General features: G+C 43.8%; 2 protein-coding genes across 2 annotated transcripts in view; one reads left to right on the forward strand and one right to left on the reverse strand.

The window, feature by feature from the left end:
• Positions 1-16,895, reverse strand: part of tpk1 (thiamin pyrophosphokinase 1) — a 29,222-nt gene extending 12,327 nt beyond the window's left edge. The window contains exons 1-5 of the mRNA XM_062985243.1: positions 16,825-16,895; positions 15,669-15,769; positions 14,257-14,321; positions 11,679-11,753; positions 6,467-6,536 (exon numbers count right to left, since the gene is read on the reverse strand). Coding sequence (XP_062841313.1) covers positions 6,467-6,536; positions 11,679-11,753; positions 14,257-14,299 — 188 coding nt within the window. The 5' untranslated portion in view covers positions 14,300-14,321; positions 15,669-15,769; positions 16,825-16,895. The remainder of the gene's footprint in view (positions 1-6,466; positions 6,537-11,678; positions 11,754-14,256; positions 14,322-15,668; positions 15,770-16,824) is intronic.
• Positions 1-20,480, forward strand: part of armc3 (armadillo repeat containing 3) — a 378,416-nt gene that overhangs the window by 28,161 nt on the left and 329,775 nt on the right. The gene's annotated exons all lie outside the window — the stretch shown is intronic.

Genomic DNA, 20,480 nt, shown 5'->3' on the forward strand with positions numbered 1-20,480 from the left:
ACGCCCTGTCTACGTACTTCTCCTTTATCAATGAGACAAGTAAACTCAAGCTTCTACCCTCGTTATGTCTCTCCACCCGTTCTGTCTGGGCGCGGGCTTGAACCAATCAGATTCCGTTCTAGCAATCGACTCCAGAAGCTTCCGAGTCTGTTATGAAGGACGGCACTCACCGAGCACTTTATTAGGAACACCTCATTTGAACGTACATTCGCTGGCCGTTACACAACTTATTTTATTTATTAATTAGGATTTTATCGTCATGTTTTACACACTTTGGTTCCATTCATGACCGGACAAGTAGTTGCTGCTTACACGAGATTCATCAGGTCAGGTTTTAAATATCAAACGCAGTCATGGACGATTTTGTATCTTTAATTTACCTCACTTGCACGTCTTTGGATTGTGGGAGGAAACCGGAGCTCCCGGAGGAAACCCAAAGACCCAAACCGCTCCTGGGAATCAAACCCAGGACCTTCTTGCTGTGAGGCGACAGTGCTACCCTTTTATTAACTTTACCTACTACTTTGATGCTCTTTGTGGGTATACTATTACTGACTGTGCTGGTTGTAGGTGGACAGTAAGAGACACAGTGTGTCTTCATCTTCCTCCTTCCTTCAGTCTTTAATCACTGGAGGCTTTCTGATGACAGGACACTGCTGGCTTTATATTCTTTGTTTGGAGCTCTATTATTTTCCTAACAACACTGCTGCACCTGCTGCACTCACACCAGTACACACACTACAATGATGAATGCCAACACAAGGCTGAGAACGATCCACCACCTGAACATCATCTGGTCAACTGGGGTTTAATGTGGGTTCCTTTAGATTGATAAGTAGGGTACATGGGGAGGAAATGGGTGATTAGTAATTGTATACCCCAAAAGATCATTTGTATGGTAGGAAGATCTACCTAATAAAGTGCTCAGTGAATAAAAATAAGGTGCACTTCAATAAAAAGGAATAATTACGATGAATGCTGCCGCTTGATTGACTGATGCCCACCGAACGCCGCCCCAGGCGCCTGTCTTTACCGCTTAAAGTGACACTAATACAGCCACCAGATAAAACCCCCCACTGGGTTTCCACAGAAGCTCATCCATCTCCACCACTCATCGCATCAGTTCCGTCTTCCGACCCGAACCGAGGTGTCTTCACGAATCCTCGAGACGCGAGGCCGGACGGACGCTCGATAACGGGAAGCAACAGCGTGATCCGCCACGCTCGGCTGAACAGAATACGGATGAAGAAAAGCAGGTCGTGATACCGCCGCGCCATCCGTGATGCTACCTGTTTATGCAGCGAGGTGTCATTTCACACTTCAGCTGCTCCAGCGTGGTGCCGAGAAAGGGCCGGCGGTGTAGCGATAGACCGCTGGAGCGCGTCGGTACAGGATAACGCCGCCTCGTAGGGTCTGAGTCTGAGTTTTATTGGCTGGGTCACCAACGCACTGCAGGTGAAAGTGGCGCGTGGGTACGTTTGACGCAATTAGGGAAGCAAACGTGGCCGAATTCTTTTGTCCGACGACCAGCCGACATCAGTCGAAGGTTAATTGTTAACAAGACCAGAACAGTTCAGCTTTCAATATAATTAAATTAAAAAATCACACACGAAGCAGCTCATTAAAGCTAAATATGCAAATCAGGAAGCAACCGGCGTCTCCAACACCACATTATTTAATATAACGAGCTCAGTAAAGTGCTGCTTCTCCAATAATAGGTGCTGGGTTATTTATCAGACGGCCGCTGGTTCAATGCCCCCAATTAAGGGCACAAATTCCTACACAGACACCTCAAACTGTTGTGGAAAACTTTCCCAGAGTAGGCTGAGACGTCCACAAACTGGTGGCCACCGCTATACTCGCCCTCATGGTTTTAGAATGGAGTGTCCAGCAAGCTCGTGTTTGTGTGTCCACATACTTTTGGCTGTACGGTGTATGTTTGTCTGGTCTCTGTACATTTGGGTCAGAACCACGCCCAGCCACTGAAACCGAATTTGGATCTGATTGATATCTGTCTATATCTGTCTGTCTATCTATATGCCTGTCTATCCATGTCTATCTGTCTATCCATGTCTATCTAATCTATATATCTATCTGTCTATCTACGTGTCTGTCTGTCTATCTATCTATATATCTATTTATATCCATCTGTCTATCTATATCTTCATGTCTGTCTTCATACATTTATGTCTGTCTATCTATTTATATCTATCTATCTGTCTATCTATAATCTGTATGTCTGTCTATCTATCATATAGCTATCTATATCAGGCTGTCTGGCTGTCTGTCTGTCTGTCTTTCTATCTATCTGTCTGTCTGTCTGTATCTATCTATCTATCTACATCTGTCTGTCTGTCTATCTATCTATCTATCCATCTGTCTATCTATATCTTCATGTCTGTCTTCATACATTTATGTCTGTCTGTCTATCTATTTATATCTATCTATCTATCTATCTATCTATCTATCTATCTATCTGTCTATCTATAATCTGTATGTCTGTCTATCTATCATATAGCTATCTATATCAGGCTGTCTGTCTGTCTGTCTTTCTATCTATCTGTCTGTCTGTCTATCTATCTATCTACATCTGTCTGTCTGTCTATCTATCTATCTATATCTTCATGTCTATCTATATCTGTATGTCTATTTATCTATATCTATATGTCTGTCTGTCTATCTATGTATCTGTCTGTCTATCTATGTCTGTATCGGTCTGTCTGTCTATCCATCTATCTGTCTGTCTATCTATGTCTGTCTGTCTGTCTATCTATCATATAGCTATCTATCTATATCAGGCTGTCTATCTATCTATCTATCTATCTATCTATCTATCTATCTATCTATCTATCTATCTACATCTGTCTGTCTGTCTATCTATCTGTCTATCTACATCTGTCTGTCTATATCTGTATGTCTATTTATCTATATCTATCTGTCTGTCTGTCTATGTCTATGTCTGTATCGGTCTATCTGTCTATCCATCTATCTGTCTGTCTATCTATGTCTGTCTGTCCCTGTCTGTCTGTCTATCTACATCTCTCTGTCTATATATGTCTGTCTATATCTGTCTGTCTATCTATCTATCTATCTATCTATCTATCTATCTATCTATCTATCTATCTATCTATCTATCTATCTATCTATCTACATCTGTCTGTCTATCTATATCTGTATGTCTGTTTATCTATATCTATCTGTCTGTCTGTCTATATCGGTCTATCTGTCTATCCATCTATCTGTCTGTCTATCTATGTCTGTCTGTCCCTGTCTGTCTGTCTATCTACATCTCTCTGTCTATATATGTCTGTCTATATCTGTCTGTCTATCTATCTATCTGTCTGTCTGTCTGTCTGTCTATCTAAATCTCTCTGTCTATATATGTCTGTCTCAAAATGAACCTGTAAATCAGTGATTTCCCAGCTGTATCCAGCACCGGTCCTGACTCTGAATGTTACAGTTAGATCTGGTCACGGTAAACCTGCGAATCTTCTCATCCGGAGGAGAATCAGTAAATAACCTTCATCCCAGACCTCACCCACCACTCTAAACTGAACCTAAATGAGATGTTTCCTCTTAACGTCTCACCTGCAAACGCTTCTCCCCGTCTTCAGTAATGAAAGCCCAATCTGAGCCCCAACGTATCCGGCTCCCATGTAAATTGAACTGTCACTTAAGGTTAAAAGGAGCGCTGAGGCGGGAGGCCCCTGTAAACAAAATCGTTTAGGCCGGCGCGGGTGCAGGGCGGAGACGTTCCCAGAGCCGGGAATTGAAAAGCGTTCGGGAGATTAAGACCGAAAGATCCGGCGACGGTTTATTTGTTTTGTCATGATGGGAAGAGACGAGATCAGACAGGGGAGCTGCAGAGCTTCGGAGTTACTCGTCACAAACCTGTCGGAAAAAAGCCGGAGGAGTAAAAACGCTTTCCAGGAAATGGCTTTTATTTCACTACAGATAGACAAGGTAAAGGAAACGCTCCGGCTTCAAACGGCAGGCTGGAAAAGTTGCGCCGATCGAGGAATTACAAGGGTGCACAATCCCAAATCCCTGCTTGAATAGATTGAAGGAAGGAAGTTCGTAAGGAAAGAAGGAAGGTAGTTCCCGGCCAAACGTCCTCTTGTTAAATATCAAACATTTATTTATTTACTAAATGCTTCATCATCATCATCAGACACCAGTTCATAACTGGGCAAATTTATCACCCAGTCCAACAGGGATCAAACCCGGTGACTGGCAAAGACGTAGCCGTGTGGCATCTCCACCTCGCCACCCTAATGGAAACTCATCATCGACAAACAAACGAATCCCTCACAAACGAAGGTCAAGTGAGCGGCCAGACTCACGAGTGTCATTAGCCTCGTTTGTTCATTCGAGAGGGGTCCGAACCTGTGATTGCAATATCCTGCGGATGCGTCATCCGGGGTTCAAGCCTTCCTAAACGAGCCCCCCGCTCTTCTCCACGTCCCCCCGCGGAGAGATTTTGTTTACCCTTCAAACCCGATCAATCAGAACAAAAGCCGCCGGCGGCGTGACGACTTCGTCTTGAAGGCGCGCATTAACTGTCAGGTACGGAGACGCCGGTCGGAGCCGCGACGGCTTCCGCCAGCCAGCGCTGATTATAGAGGCATCGGAGGAGAGCGGCACTGACAGGTACAAGTGATTTGATGGATGAATGCGGAATGAACGCATGAATATATTCAGGAGCGACTTTCCCTCAACAACCTCTGAGGCGACTTTGTTTCTGCAGTCGCTGCAACGAGGAAAAAGCTAATCATTCTGATCTGTTATATTACAGTCATTACAGCGCTTTAATCTCCTTAATGCTGATTTCTGCTTTCCATTAGGTTCCTACAGCAGCCCGGCATATTAAAAACTGAACAGCCAAAAGTATCTGGACGCCTGACCATGAGCTTGTCGGACGTCCTGTTTAAAAACAAACTGTATTAAAATAGAGCGACGAACACGGTCAGTTGTGTTCGTGTGGACGCCCGGCTCAGAAGGAAGTTCACAAGGAAGGAAGTTTGTTCATTCATTCGTTCATAAGGAAGTTTGTTCATTCATTCGTTCATAAGGAAGTTTGTAAGGAAGGAAGGAAGCTCGTAAGGAAGGAAATTTGTGAGGAAGTTCGTAAGGAAGTTCAAAAGGAAGAAAGTTCGTAAAGAAGGAAGAAAGGAAGTTCATAAGGAAAGAAGTTCGTAAGGAAGGAAGGAAGTTCATAAGGAAGAAAGGAAGTTTGTAAGGAAGGAAGGAACTTATTAAGGAAGAAAGGAAGTTTGTAAGGAAGGAAGGAAGTTCGTAAGGAAGGAAGGAAGTTTGTAAGGAGGTTCATAAGGAAGGAAGTTCGTAAGGAAGGAAGTTCATAAGGAAGGAAGTGCGTAAGGAGGTTCATAAGGAAGGAAGTTCGTAAGGAAGGAAGGAAGTTCGTAAGGAGGTTCATAAGGAAGGAAGTTCGTAAGGAAGTTCATAAGGAGGTTCATAAGGAAGGAAGTTCGTAAGGAAGGAAGTTCATAAGGAAGGAAGGAAGTTCGTAAGGAGGTTCATTAGGAAGGAAGTTCGTAAGGAAGGAAGTTCGGAAGGAAGGAAGGAAGTTCGTAAGGAGGTTCATAAGGAAGGAAGTTCATAAGGAAGGAAGTTCGTAAGGAAGGAAGGAAGTTCGTAAGGAGGTTCATAAGGAAGGAAGTTCGTAAGGAAGGAAGGAAGTTCGTAAAGAGGTTCATAAGGAAGGAAGTTCGTAAGGTAGGAAGGAATTTTGTAAGTTACAAAGTTAGTTCGTAAGGAAGGAAGGAAGTTCGTAAGGAGGTTCGTAAGGAGGTTCGTAAGGAAGGAAGTTCGTAAAGTAGGAAGGAAGTTTGGATCTTTTCCGCTATATCAACAGCTGCTCTTCTTAGAAGTCTTCAGTGCAGTTTCTTTAAATCGAGCTTTTCTTCAAGTCTTTATAGAGTCATGCTGGAACAAAAAAAGGACCTTCCCTAAACTGTTTCCAGAAATTGGAAGCATTTGATTTCCTTTCCTATCTTAGATTTATTACACTTGTGAGCAGGGGGGTATAACTGCAGTCCTAATACTTTTGTCCACACATCACACACTCGGCTCCAGAGTGATTGGCACCGCTGGTTTATTAAACGTCTCCACCAGTTGCACAACCCCTCCGCTGGCCGAGGAGAGCCGCACACTAGCACACGCCTCACTTTTGATTGAAAGAAGGCACAAACCACCGAATACGAAAACACGCCCTGACAAGTGGACCCCGGTTCGAAAGTGGTCAGAGAAATGTTTCATCTTGTCAGGGCCTGACAGTGGGAGATTGATTAGAAGCCTCCAGAAAGCTCTCGCGTCTTCACCGGGCCTCTCGAGCACAGGAGAGAGAGCTGAGAGAGCCGCGAGAGCTGAGAGAGCGCCGAATTCAGCACCCGCTTCATCAGCACAGTCGGTAAAGAGAGAACCTGAAGTGGACGGACGTTCTTACCGTTCCTGCTGGCCTTCTGTGAGCTGGTATAAATGATTCGCTCCTCCGTCTGCACACGCCCGGATCAGCGCTGGAACGACACACAGACCTGATTAAACCTGGACCCCTGAGCAAATCCTTCACCTCAGCATTATTATTATTATTTATTATTATTAATATTATTATTATTATTAATAAATATTAAACAGCTGCCCTAATAAAACATTGATTTTTATTTTCAGTATTCAGTTTACCCCGGTCAGGGTCACAGTAGGTCCGGAACCTACCAGAAACACCATTCCAGAACATCACACACTTACTTATCAACAGAAACAGTGTTAGTCATTTCCAATTCCCTATTGTGAATCCGCTGTCAGTTGCACAACCCTTGATCTGAGAGTCGGAGTCCAGTCTGTGGCCACTTCTTATCACCTGTCAGTGTTGGGTTCCCACAGAGAGCCGGTTTGTGTATGGAGAGCCACGCTAAGCTCCATGTGACACCCCCGACCAATGTGTTGGTGTGGACGCCCGGTTAGATCAGTGGATCTGTTGAGATTCGTTAGGAAGGAAATTCGGAAGGAAAGAAGCAAAGGAAGTTCGGAAGGAAGGAAGTTTGAAAGAGAGGAAGTTCAGAGGGAAAGAAAGAATAAAGTTAGGAAGGAAGTTCGGAAGGAAGGAAGTTCAGAAGTAAGGAAGTTCAAAAGGAAGAAAGTTCAGAAGGAAGGAAGTTTGGAAGTAAGAAAGTTCAAAAGGAAGGAAGTTTGAAAGGAAGTTCAAAAGGAAGAAAGTTCGGAAGGAAGGAAGTTTGAAAGAAAGGAAGTTCAAACGGAAGGAAGGAACTTTGTAAGAAAGAAAGGAAGTTCGTAAAGAAGTAAGGTTCAGAAGTAAGGAAGTTCGGAAGGATGGAAGTTCGGAAGGATGGAAGTTCGGAAGTAAGAAAGTTCAAAAGGAAGAAAGTTCGGAAGGATGGAAGTTCGGAAGTAAGAAAGTTCAAAAGGAAGAAAGTTCGGAAGGATGGAAGTTCGGAAGTAAGAAAGTTTAGAAGGAAGGAAGTTCGGAAGGATGGAAGTTCGGAAGTAAGAAAGTTCAAAAGGAAGGAAGTTCGGAAGGATGGAAGTTCGGAAGTAAGAAAGTTCAAAAGGAAGAAAGTTCGGAAGGAAGGAAGTTTGAAAGAAAGGAAGTTCAAACAGAAGGAAGGAACTTTGTAAGAAAGAAAGGAAGTTCGTAAAGAAGTAAGGTTCAGAAGTAAGGAAGTTCGTAAAGAAGTAAGGTTCAGAAGTAAGGAAGTTCGTAAAGAAGTAAGGTTCAGACGTAAGGAAGTTCGTAAAGAAGTAAGGTTCAGAAGTAAGGAAGTTCGGAAGGATGGAAGTTCGGAAGGATGGAAGTTCGGAAGGATGGAAGTTCGGAAGTAAGAAAGTTCAAAAGGAAGAAAGTTCGGAAGGATGGAAGTTCGGAAGTAAGAAAGTTCAAAAGGAAGAAAGTTCGGAAGGATGGAAGTTCGGAAGTAAGAAAGTTCAAAAGGAAGGAAGTTCGGAAGGAATTTTGAAAGAAAGCTTGGAAGTAAGGAAGGTTAAGAAAAATAAATAATATAGGTCAATTACGCTAGCCCAACATCGCTGGGATCCAGCGTTTGTATCCCTAGTGGTGCTATCGGCTGGTCGGGCGTTTACATACATACAGACGTGACTGGCTATGTCTGACGTTTTAGACCTGTGTGTTACAGGTGTGTTGGGGTGTGGTACTGCACTGCGTCCAGTGATTCTGGGGAGACCGGACCCATCATGACCCTGACCAGGTTAAAGCAGTGGTAAAAAACATGAAAACGAAACTTGCAACATGGGTCCAGACGACCTGGGTTCGATCCTCCTCTCTAGAACACGTTCCAGAACTAGATTACTGACGCCACACCGCTTTCATCAGGAACACAGAGGGAACGTTTGGACTGTACGAACACGACAAGCCGCGACGTTAAACGTGAACGAAGTCGGAAAAAGTTCTGTGACGAGGGATTCGATCTCACGCCGACGCCCGATACTGCAGAACTTTTTAATGCACGTTTAACGAATACATCAGCGACGTTCAACACTTTACTCTGAGGACGATCATTACTTTGGAGTGTTGATGAGTTTTCATTTCTCCATCGTGCGTATATTGGGAATTTATATTTATATATTATATTTTATTTTAAGCCTCCTAATCCGTTTAAACCCCGCCGCCAAACCCACATCACACACAGGAAGCGCGGCGTTGTGATTTCTTTAGTATTAGTTGAATAAAAAGCAGCGGGATTATTTTAACGCATGAATAAATATTAGAACTGAAGTGCTGCGGGTGGAATTACTTGTGCCGAGACAGACGGGGAGAATCTCGCTCGAATCCGAGGGATGAAAACGGCGTCGGGTTTTATCGTATTCGCCATCACGAACACATCCACACTTCCTAAATCCGACCTCGTCGTGTCATCGTTAGCCCAGAAAATACATCAGTATATATGGGGGGGGGTGATAGGGGCGCAAACGAACACACACACGTTTTCCACTTATATACAATTTATTTTAGAGAAGCCAATCCACCTTCTGCATTTGGACATTGGAAGAACATGCCAAATCTCACACACAATGACAGACGCGTGAGAATAGAAACTTCTACTGCTCCAGTGTCCAGTTCCGATGCCCCTCTTCAGTGTGTATCCATGGCTAGTGCAGGTGCTGGACGGCTCCAGGGTGCCCAGGATCTGGGTTCGAACCTTGCCTGACCCCCCCCCCATTGGGTGGCATAGAGAAATCTGCAGAGTCCACAGCTTTGAACACATCTCCTCCAAAAGTGTAGGGCCTTGCTCAGGGGCCCAACAGAGGCAACTTGGAGGTGGTTGGCTTAAACTTTTGATAGCTAGTTTAGTATCTTAACCAGCCAGCTGCTGAATGTGACTCTGTACGCTATACTGCTCTCTGTGAGACTCCGTCCATGAAAGGTGAAGAGAAGTGGCCGACGAGAGGTGCGGCTGAGGGATTTACGATCGGGGGAATTGGGAAGACTGATTGGGAAGGGTCGCGAACGTCATCTTGGTCAGAGTCAAGGTGGGTCCAGTGCCTACCTGGAAACAGTGTAGGCAAAACAGATACACTCCTTAACCAGTCAGCTGCTGAATGTGACTCCGTACGCGATTCGGCTCTCTGTGAGACTCCGTCCAAATGTACAATTGTGGGAATTGAAAGTAAAACAGGGGGAATTGAATGTTATGTTAGACGTGACTTTAGTTACTGGAAAACTTTGCTCTGAAACTTTTCCTGACAGACGCGAGCAGCAGAAGCGCCTCGTCCCTAATTAGCAGACGCCGCATCCGACGTTCTGAGCCGCGCCGATGCAAAGCGATGAATTCCCCCCAGACCCGCGCCGAGAGGAGGAACCGCTTCTGATACGAGCCGGCTCTGATTATTCGGGTCCCGGGAAACGGAGACGGGGGCGACGGGGGCAACGGGGGAGGCGGCGCCTGGCGGGGTTTCACTTCTAAGGCTTTTTTCGGAGAGGGGTGGAGCGCCGTGCTGCGGTCCCTCCAGGCTAAACCATCTGGAGATCTGCACCTTGCCACCGGCTTCACGCCACATTTCACACACGCTGTCAGGAAAACACCTTTCTGGGACCGAGGGAACTTTTCTGTTTCTAAACTCAGAACTTGACTGGAAGTTTGTCATCAACTGGAGCTAAAGTTCACACATTCAGCTCTTAGATGTTTTTACTGCGAAGGAAAAATAAACCAGGTTAAAAATACACCAGCCGCGTTTAGAAAGCCTCGACAAGCTTCTGGCGCATCTCAGGTTGGATGTTTTTTGTTTAATTTCTCTCAATTTAGCGCAGTCATTCCGTCTTCCGCTGCTGGAGACTCTGGTCGAGTCCGAGGAGGGTATTTTTGCCGGATTCTCACCCAGACGTGCTCCTCCACTTCCGACCGGTGCCTCGGGCTACTAGCCAGGGTTCCACTTTCAGTCCGGTCTTTTCCCGGCCGGCAGACTTAATGGCCAATTTTGTCTGCTGCACTGGGGGGCGCCCAGCCGGTTGGATTATCCCACTACGCCACCTAGGCGCCTCCTGATTAGATGTTTTTCTCTCATTCTCGCACTGCTGGAGACTCTGGTCGTGTCCCAGGAGGGTATTTTTGCCGGATTCTCGGATATTCGTGCTCCTCCACTTCTGTACAGGCGCCTTGGGCTACTAACCAGGGTCCTTGCACAGTGTCAAAGACCCCGTCCGCTTTCAGTCCGGTCTTTTCCCACCCGACAGACTTAATGGCCAATTTTGTCTGCTGCATTGTCAATTATGGCCTCCTGATTGGATGTTTTTTGTTTAATTTATGCATTTTCTCCCTTTTTTCTCCCAATTACGCTTAGCCAATTACTCTTCTGCTGCTGGGGATCCCTATTGCCCTTGAGGAGGGTATATTCGCCTGATCAACGCCCCTTCTGACGCATGTGCAGTCCCTTAATGCCTTCTTTTTCGCCCGTGCCTTCGTGGATTTGCACATGAGGCTCACCAGGGTCTGCTAACCAGGGTCACTTTCATTTCGCGCTTTTCCCACCCGGCAGACTTAATGGGCAATTTTGTCTGCTCCAGGCATTGCCAATTATGCCTGCTAGGGGGCGCCCAGCCAACTGGTAGCAGAGCCGAGTCTCAAACCGGGGTGTTCAGAATCCCAGCGCAGCAGGATTATCCAGCTGGATGAGCCTCATGTACGAATCCACTGAGCCATGGGCGAAAAAGAAGAGGTTGAGGGACTGCGCACATGCCGGAAGGGGCGTTGAGCAGGCGAATATACCCTCCTCGAACGCAATCGGGACCCCCAGCAGTGGAAGACTAATTAGCTACACTAAAATAATCGGATTATCCTGCTGCGCCACCTGGGCGACCTTTGCTTGGGTGCTTTACCAATCACTGGCACTGCACTGGCAGATGTTTTTGGGCGTAGAACCTTGCTGGAGCATCCAGTTGCGTCCAAGATGCCAAACATCAGAGGTAATCTTCCTTCCCGAGAATGGACGGTAGGTACAGTCTTGTTAGGCGTAAACGCACCGTGACCGATACTTTACTCCTGGACCGGTACGTTCCTCGGTTGGCCCGTCGACCTTTCAGACGCTCCCAGTCCGCCGTGATGGCTTTCCCATTTACCAAACGGGCCGAAGCGCCGGAGACCGGCTGCAAATCAAATACCAATGTCTTAAGTTTATCAGAAAATCAATACCTTTGTTCCACAGCACATGGAGGACGCGTGGCTCCGGCGGCTGATTTAGGATCACCAGAGCGATCTTCTGGGTGCCTGGAAATGGTAATTGGAAATGAAAACATTATGTTTTATGGGACGGGATCGGTCTTCTTGTCTGAGGTGGTTAGATCGTGATAAATCTCGTTAATGGAGGAAGCGAGAGACGAATCTGAAGTTCGCTCTGTTGTTTAAAAGAAAGTTTAGATCACGGATGTCGGCGTCTTTTAAAAACGAACGCTTGAAATGGAACAGGCATCTGGCTGGAGGTATACCAGGCACGGCCAACGGGGAGGAGGCCCCGGGGCAGACCCAGAACCTGCTGGAGGGATTGTGTCTCCAGACTGGCCTGGGAATGCCTAGGAACACAACGGAGGAGCTGGTTAAAGTGGCAAGGGCTGTTTTGCTTGCCCTGCAGCCACCAAGACCCCTAAAAAACTTCTGATTTCATTTATTTATTGAACTTTTACTTGGGTCGCCTTAAGTTCAGTGCACAACAAGGATAAAAAAGTGTAATTTTTTTAATATATTTTTTTTATTAATGCATTTTCTCCCTTGTAGCGCGTCCAATTGCCTGATTGTATCACGCTTCCTCTCCACCAATGCTGATGCAGCTCAGCGTTGTGTACGGAGGGACACACCCTGACAGCACTCTTTTCTCATCTCTGTGCAGGCACCATCAATCAGCCAGCAGAGGTCATAATTGCACCAGTCATGAGAGACCCCATCTGGCTTAGTCCCGCCCATATCTGAACAACAGGCCAATCGTTGTTCATGTGGCCGCTCAGCCTTAGACGGATTCAATACGATGTATTCGAGATCCCAGCTCTGGTTCCAGTGTCTGTTTTTACCGCTGCGCCACCTGAGCGGCCAAGTGTTTTCTTATTTAATGAAGCCCATGATTTCGGAATGGTATGTCCATCAAGCTCATGGAACTTTCGGCCACACAGTCTCCGGTAAACATGACTGCACGCTTTTGTTCGCAATGAATTAAATCTTATCAATTAAAATATCCCAAATTATCATAAAACCAATTAATCAAGGATCCGGCGTTCATCAGCGCGCCCAAACACAAAACACGCATTCCGATGACGGTTCGGGATAAAGAGGCGACGAAATACCATCTGCGTTCAAAACACTTTCATTTAAATAAGCCCTTGAAACCCTGAAGTGGATTCATTTCCATCGTCATGAATATGGATCAGTCAAAGACGTAAAATCCGAGGCGGCGCTCGGCTCGTCTACGGGTCTTTTGAGGATCGGGCGCCGCAATCAAATTTGTATCAGGTTCTAATTAACGTGTCCTGAAGATTATATTCATAAAGCCGAGTCTCGGGGGATTCATCTGACGGATTTATGACATTACACGGCTGTGATGGTAAAAATGCAGAAAAATAAAATTAAAATAAATAAATAATTAATTAAAATTTTTTTTTATTATTTATTAGTTTATTTATTATTTTTATTAATTAAAAATATTTATTTATATTATTTTATTCAAATTATTTTATTATTATTTATATTATTTATTTATTTTTCATATTGTTTCCACCCTGTTTGATGGCAAGTTTTGGATAGGCATATTTACAGTACACAACCTTATTTTCCATTGAAGAGAGTTTAAGTTTAAGAGCTGCAGTTGGCCGTGTCTGAGGGAGGGCTGGTTGGATACGGTTCTATTCTTTATTGCTGTAACAATGAGTACTGGGGTCTAGCTGAGGCACCGACATGAGTGGTGGAAAAACACAAAGTGCATAGCGTGATCCTCTTTATACGCATCTCTGGCTGGTGAATAGAAGTGGTCAGAGACTTCGATGGAGGGTGGGGGGAGTGCAAGCGGCAAAAATTTGCATCCCCTATCGCATTTACGATCTCACTGGCCAATAAGGGCGGCGGGCTAGCGCCAGCCACTCATATTTCCCAGACAGTTGTGTATTACTACACTTGCAGAGAGTTTCTAAGCCATTCCCGTGGCTCACGAGTCTTAATCGAGTCTGTAGGCGCCACAGAGACTCGAACCCAGATCTCTGCAACAGTGTGCAAGAGCATTTTAATCCTGCGCCACATGAACGGCCCGTCATCATTTTATATAGGAATCTTCACAGTCCATCACCTCGATCAGGTTTTACACTGTCGTTGCTATGGATACGCCCAATCGTGATAACTGTGCCCTACGAGCGATGACTATCTTCCAAATTAAAATAAACGTCCTAATTGCACCATTATCGTTAGTAATTGAGTTAATGCGTTTCACAGAGGAACAAAAAGCCGCCACCTCTGCTCAAATCACCGGTGAATTCAAGCGAGAAGCGCGGGGACGGAGCGTCGGCGTGGTCCGAGTCCACTTTAATTTAATTCTACTAAAAACAAATCATTCAGTGTGTTCGTTTTATGTTTTGTGTATTTCTATTCTTCCTCTCTCTGTTGTCTTATTGTTCCCACGTGAACTTCACCGCCTCATGTCCATTACCAGGAATTTAAGCTCCTGAGGGTAGAAAGTAAACATAGGTGTGATATCACGGTTACTAATGCTGGTCATGATTAATGTAAACTGCAGTACCTGGAGACAAAAGGCAGTCTAGCGGTGTAAATTCTTCCTCCATCGCTCACAGCAGAGTGTCAGGGCTGGAGGAGAAAGAAGATTATTTTGCATTAAACGCTGCTGTTTCGAGCTGTTAATAAAAATGACTTTGTTTATTGTGTCTTAGTCCACAAGTTTGTGCCTGTTTAACTTCTTTTAGATGTTTTTTTTTTATAGAGGACAACTTGTGCTGGGTCAGAATATACAGACAGCAATTCATTTGATAGTGTAAAAAGTTCTTTAGTGCATGATCAGGCAACTACATATTAACAGAATACATTTATGAGCAAAAAAAGGTGGACAGTATTCCAGTTCATGGATGAATAGTCTGGACAGTAATGGACCATCACACTCCTCATCATCAGCACAGTGATCTCTATAGACAATCCATACCATACACACCACACACAACCCATTCTGCACTCACCTGAACTATATCCACCACACTTGCACACACACTATGTATAATTCATATCTTCTACAACACCTGTACATCTCCAACCTTAATGACTATTCCAAATCTTATATATTTACATTCCTCAATCCCATTCATAATTTCTGTACATCTGTAAAAGATGGTGCTAGTGTATGTAAGTTAATGTGTATATTTTTTTGTATTTAATGTGTTTTGCAATTGTGAGGGACTATGCACCTAAGATTTTCACTCACCTATTACACCTGTGTTCATGTGACGTGACGATAAAGTGATTTGATTTGTACAAATCTTTTTTACATCTTCAGTGCATAACTGCATTATAACTGTATTGTAGAGTGTGTGTACATATATAAGTATCTTATTACATAAGTATAATAGACAGATTATTCAATTATCTAAATAATCATTAGTTGCAGCCCCAATTAACACCATAATAAGATGTAAAACAGGCATGCATACTGATATATTTAGGCTTTTATGGAATATTCTCCACCAGTTGATAGATTCCTCTTGGTTTCTTTACTGAGCTCGGTCCCGTTGTTGATCCCAGGAGAAGACGATGGCACAGAGACACAGACACGGCCGAGTACCAAAAATCTTCTAACTTTATTTGGGGAATTAACAAGAATAAATACTTAAGGAAAAGGGGTGTTGGTAGACAATAAGAGCAGGCAGCTGTTAATACTTTCAGGATGTGGAAGTAACAGGATGATCAAAGGGACAGTAGGAAGTTCCAGGGTGCGAACACATACATATGGTTGTAATATAACTCATGGCTATAAAGTTAACTAAAGAAATAAATATTCTCTAACACATACGTTTGAACATGCAGTGTATAGAAACATGACAACTAAACATATAGGATTAACTGTTTCATTTACTTGAAATAAAGGTTGTATGTGATGATATTATGCAGACAAATATCAATCATTCGATTGAACCTGGTTGGACTCACCTTGAGCTGAAAGCTGAATGTTGTTAAACGCTCCACCACTGACACTTTCCTCTTCAAGCTTTCAGTCTGACCCCATGTGAAGTCCCAGGTAGAGCCTACAGCTAATCATCGAAAGATAACGAACCTTTATTAGTTATCTTCACACACAAATCAAGAGAAACAAGGTCTGCAGAAGAAGCTTTAATCTGTAGGAGTTGAAGACTGAGAGTCTTCTGTTCTATTCTGCACAAGTTACACATTGCAGGACCTGTTGGGCATTGTGTTGATAGTAAAAGTGACCTTTGTTCTAGATCGAAAGGCAAATGGGGGAAGGTATCCGACATGTATGCATCAATAATAATAATAATTAAGTTTATATATTAGAAGAAAGGGGTTTGAGTGCTTAGAAGTCCGATGGCGATGTGCTTTACATGACTGCCAACAGATACCCAACATTGTTCATGTTATTCTCAGGCTATATATACGTATAATACAATGATTAAAAATTTATTTCTAAGTTAAAATCTGATTAAAAACATTAACCTTCTTGTATTGTGCTGTTTTTAATCAAATTGTCATTCTTCCTCCAGCTTTAACGCCTCTGGAGAATATTCGTGCATGACGTTTTTGAGGCATAAATGACCGATTCTGTTAATATACTCGACCTGTGTGGTACATAATTCGTTTCTGTGCTTTATTAATATTTTATAAGACATTAAATGTTAAAATAGGAATAAAAATGCAATAAATATAACGGTTGCATCGTTTTGTAGTCCGTTTGACTGAACATGAACTACAAATCCCGTGGTTCGTCTTGACCAATCAGAAATCTCCGTTTCATCCGGGCGACTGGATGTGAACATGTAGGACGTAAACACGGCGGCTGTTAACAACCGAATTAAATCTATCAATTTTATCCGCATTGATATAGTATTTAATAAAGAGAAATCAAAGCTACTGATGAGGTATGTGGTTAATTAAAAAGAATAAATACACGCTTAGGTTGGCGAAGCGAGAGAGCGGGTGTTTATGGGAAGTGTAGTTTTTAGACGGTACTAAACAGTCATTAGACAGTTTCATTAAACACAAAGCGCTTAATAGCGACACACAGTGTAATTCAGACACCAATAACAGATTATAGCTATTCATTAAATGTTATAAACGTTATAAAACATACCTGTGTGTGAAATAAAAGCAGCCGTTCTAAGTTAGCTGCTCTGTTCTTCAATATGAGGCATGAGTGTACAGCCTCGTGTTATTACATTACAGCGCCTCTAAAGGTGACCGCCGGTATTACACCCACATCGATGCACCACCATCCACACAAAGTGAACCAGGTTATTGATCAAAGTGCATTTATTGATGCGAAGCACACACATCTCAGGTCTCCTGCACTGCCAGTGGGATCATAAGTCACCCATAAAATCTTCTGAGGTATAAAAGCAAGTGACACGGATGCTGCCGGAAAAGCCTCAGTATCGACGTTCTCATTTAATACATCATTTATTAAGGTAGAGTGCAGTTCAGATCCAGCCGTGATGAGATAACTAGTCTGCTTTACTACAGTCATTAGTGGCTATTAATGTGCGCATCAAACACATCTAGGATCAATAAAATCTCTATACGGAAAAATCTCAAAACCTTTTCCCAGGCATCATTTTTTACGCTCTATGTTTGAATAAATGTTATCCAGAGCTGTTAATTGCAGCAATTTGTTTATTCTTTGTCTCTGCTAGGAAATAATGCCTGATAGGTACTATTCACAGCTGAAAAAGCTTCACTGCTGTATTGTATTGTTTATTTTTTGTTTATATATAGTATACTCTTTTCTATTTTCTGTCAGTGTACTGTACTGCACATCTTCATTGCACACTTTGTCTGATGCTGTACTGTTTATGTCACTGCTGTGTTGTTTACTCTCTGTTTATATACAGTATAGTATACCTTGTTCTATTATTTAATTAGATGTATATATATATATATATATATATATGACTCCTGCACCAAGATAAATTCCTTGTACATCTGGTACTTGGTGAATAATAAAGATTTTGATATTGAAGAGGCACATCTGGCTCATTTTAATAGCAGAAAAAACTTCACTGCGCCTGTATCATGCAGGAAGAGAATATCGATCTTCCAGAGAAGGAATCAGACTAGTGGTATTATAGGAGGACCCTATCACAGGATCAGAAGATCATTTACAGCATCCAGCAGACGCTTTTAACATTTACATTTACATTTTCAACATTTAGCAGACGCTTTTATCCAAAGCGACTTACACAATGAGCAACTGAGGGTTAAGGGCCTTGCTCAGGGACCCAACAGTGGCAACTTGGTGGTGGCGGGGCTTGAACCGGCAACCTTCTGTTTACTAGTCCAGTACCTTAACCACTGAGCTATCACTGGCTTTTTTATTCAAAGCGACTTAGGAATTAAGGGTCTAGGGCCTTGCTCAGGGGCCCAACTGTGGCATTTTGGCAAGGACTAATATATAAAACTAAGGGGCGCCCAGGTGGCACAGCGGGATATTGCACTAGTGCACCAGCTCTAGGTTTCTGAACTCAGAGTTTGAATCTCAGCTTTTTAGCTCTGTTCTCGATCGACTGGGCACCCACTAGTGGGCACAATTGGCAGTGCAGACAGTCTGCTGGGTAGGAAAAGACCAGACTGAAGTGGAGAGGGTCTTCGAGGCTGTGTAAGGACTCTGGTTAAAAGCCCTAGGCGCCTGTACAGAAGTGTAGAAACGTGAAGATCAGCGTGTGACTCTCCATACGGGGGAATAAGAAGGGGTCGGTGGTCCCTAGCAGCGGAGGAGTAATTGGCTATGACTAAATTGGGAGAAACAGGCAGAAAATGCAGTAATAAAATAAGACTAAGGACATAGGATATAAATCTGCACTCGATGCTGACCTGCTAATGACTTTGCATTTTATTCTGCAGTACATTCGACAGTCCACAGCTGTGACGTGATATACTGCGTATCTGCGAGTGATGTATTTATTTAATTTCTTTAATGCACTCACTGCTGTGGCGCCATTTCCAGTTCTAATCCTATTGAAAACATCCTTTGTAAGCATAAAAAACAATAAATATATATATAAGTAATGGAGATGCTGGATCTTCGTTACTGTTCACGTCTCGCTCTTACAGAGGGTCACAGAAAGGTCCTGCTCCAGACTCACCCGTGATTATACTTCATTTATCTCTGATTTATTGTTCAGATCGGTTTCAAATCTAAAGGAATCGGGCCGATGCGCCGGCTCCCGGTGATCGATACCGATCGGGAAAGCGCCGGCAGCTCCAGGCAGAGAAATCTCATCACGATTTGCTTCCTTTGGAGTTATTTCTCCAGCATGGAGATCTAATAATCACACAGCCTGCGGTGACCTGCACACAGTACCGCACACGGTCCTCACCTGAGGGGTTTTACCCTTATTTTTACCCCAAATTTAGCCAATTCGCACCCAGGCTGAATGTACTTTATAACACAACATCTCCCGACCTGCAGGGTGAAAAACTAGCACAGGTTTTATGTTCATTCTTGTTAAACTGCAGCTCGTCCCACATTACTGGCACGATTAACATGCTGGGGTTTAGATTTTTGGCTATGAATTAGTATTATTACGTTATTACGTCGTATTATTACCATTGTATTATTAAAGAATTAAAAATAAAGAAACTTCAAATATAGTTAAAAAATAGAAGCACCTTCTTGCTGTGAGGCGACAGTTCTACCCACCGAGCCATCTTACAAATTTATATACACCGATCAGCCATAACATTAAAACCACCTCCTTGTTTCTACACTCACTGTCCATTTTATCAGCTCCACTTACCATATAGATCTACAATTACTGACTGTAGTCCATCTGTTTCTCTGCATGCTTTGTTACCCCCTTTCATGCTGTTCTTCAATGGTCAGGACCCCCACAGGACCCCCACAGAGCAGGTATTATTTAGGTGGTGGATCATTCTCAGCACTGCAGTGACACTGACATGGTGGTGGTGTGTTAGTGTGTGTTGTGCTGGTATGAGTGGATCAGACACAGCAGCGCTGCTGGGGTTTTTAAACACCTCACTGTCACTGCTGGACTGAGAATCGTACACCAACCAAAAATATCCAGCCAACAGCGCCCCCTGGGCAGCGTCCTGTGACCGCTGATGAAGGTCTAGAAGATGACCGACTCAAACAGCAGCAATAGATGAGCGATCGTCTCTGACTTTACATCTACAAGGTGGACCGACTAGGTAGGAGTGTCTAATAGAGTGGACAGTGAGTGGACACGGTGTTTAAAAACTCCAGCACAACACACACTAACACACCACCACCATGTCAGTGTCACTGCAGTGCTGAGAATGACCCACCACCTAAATAATACCTGCTCTGTGGGGGTCCTGACCATTGAAGAACAGCATGAAAGGGGGTAACAAAGCATGTAGAGAAACAGATGGACTACTGTCAGTAATTGTAGAACTACAAAGTGCTTCTATGTGGTAGGTGGAGCTGATAAAATGGAGAGCCTGCCTATTCTGCTTGGTGTTGTTTCCGAATTTCTGAGTTTGAGATCCGATTTTGACTGTCGGCGGTGCTACCAGCCTGGCCAGGCGCTTGACGGATGCAAGTCTGTCTGGACGGGTAGCGGAGGAACACGTTTAAGAGGAGAGGTGGTAGTCTGCGGCTCTCCTCGGCCTGCGTGGGAGTGGAACATTAAAGATTACAGAATCAGGGACGATAGAAATAATAAAAAAAAAAACAATATGCAAAGTTATGTGAGTTTAATTTACTCAACCCTGCAGGAGTCGGAGTCGTGAAGCACCTACGCAACCTGC

This window comes from Trichomycterus rosablanca, chromosome 23 (genome assembly GCF_030014385.1).
Source record: "Trichomycterus rosablanca isolate fTriRos1 chromosome 23, fTriRos1.hap1, whole genome shotgun sequence".
In the NCBI taxonomy this organism is placed as follows: Eukaryota; Metazoa; Chordata; class Actinopteri; order Siluriformes; family Trichomycteridae; genus Trichomycterus; species Trichomycterus rosablanca.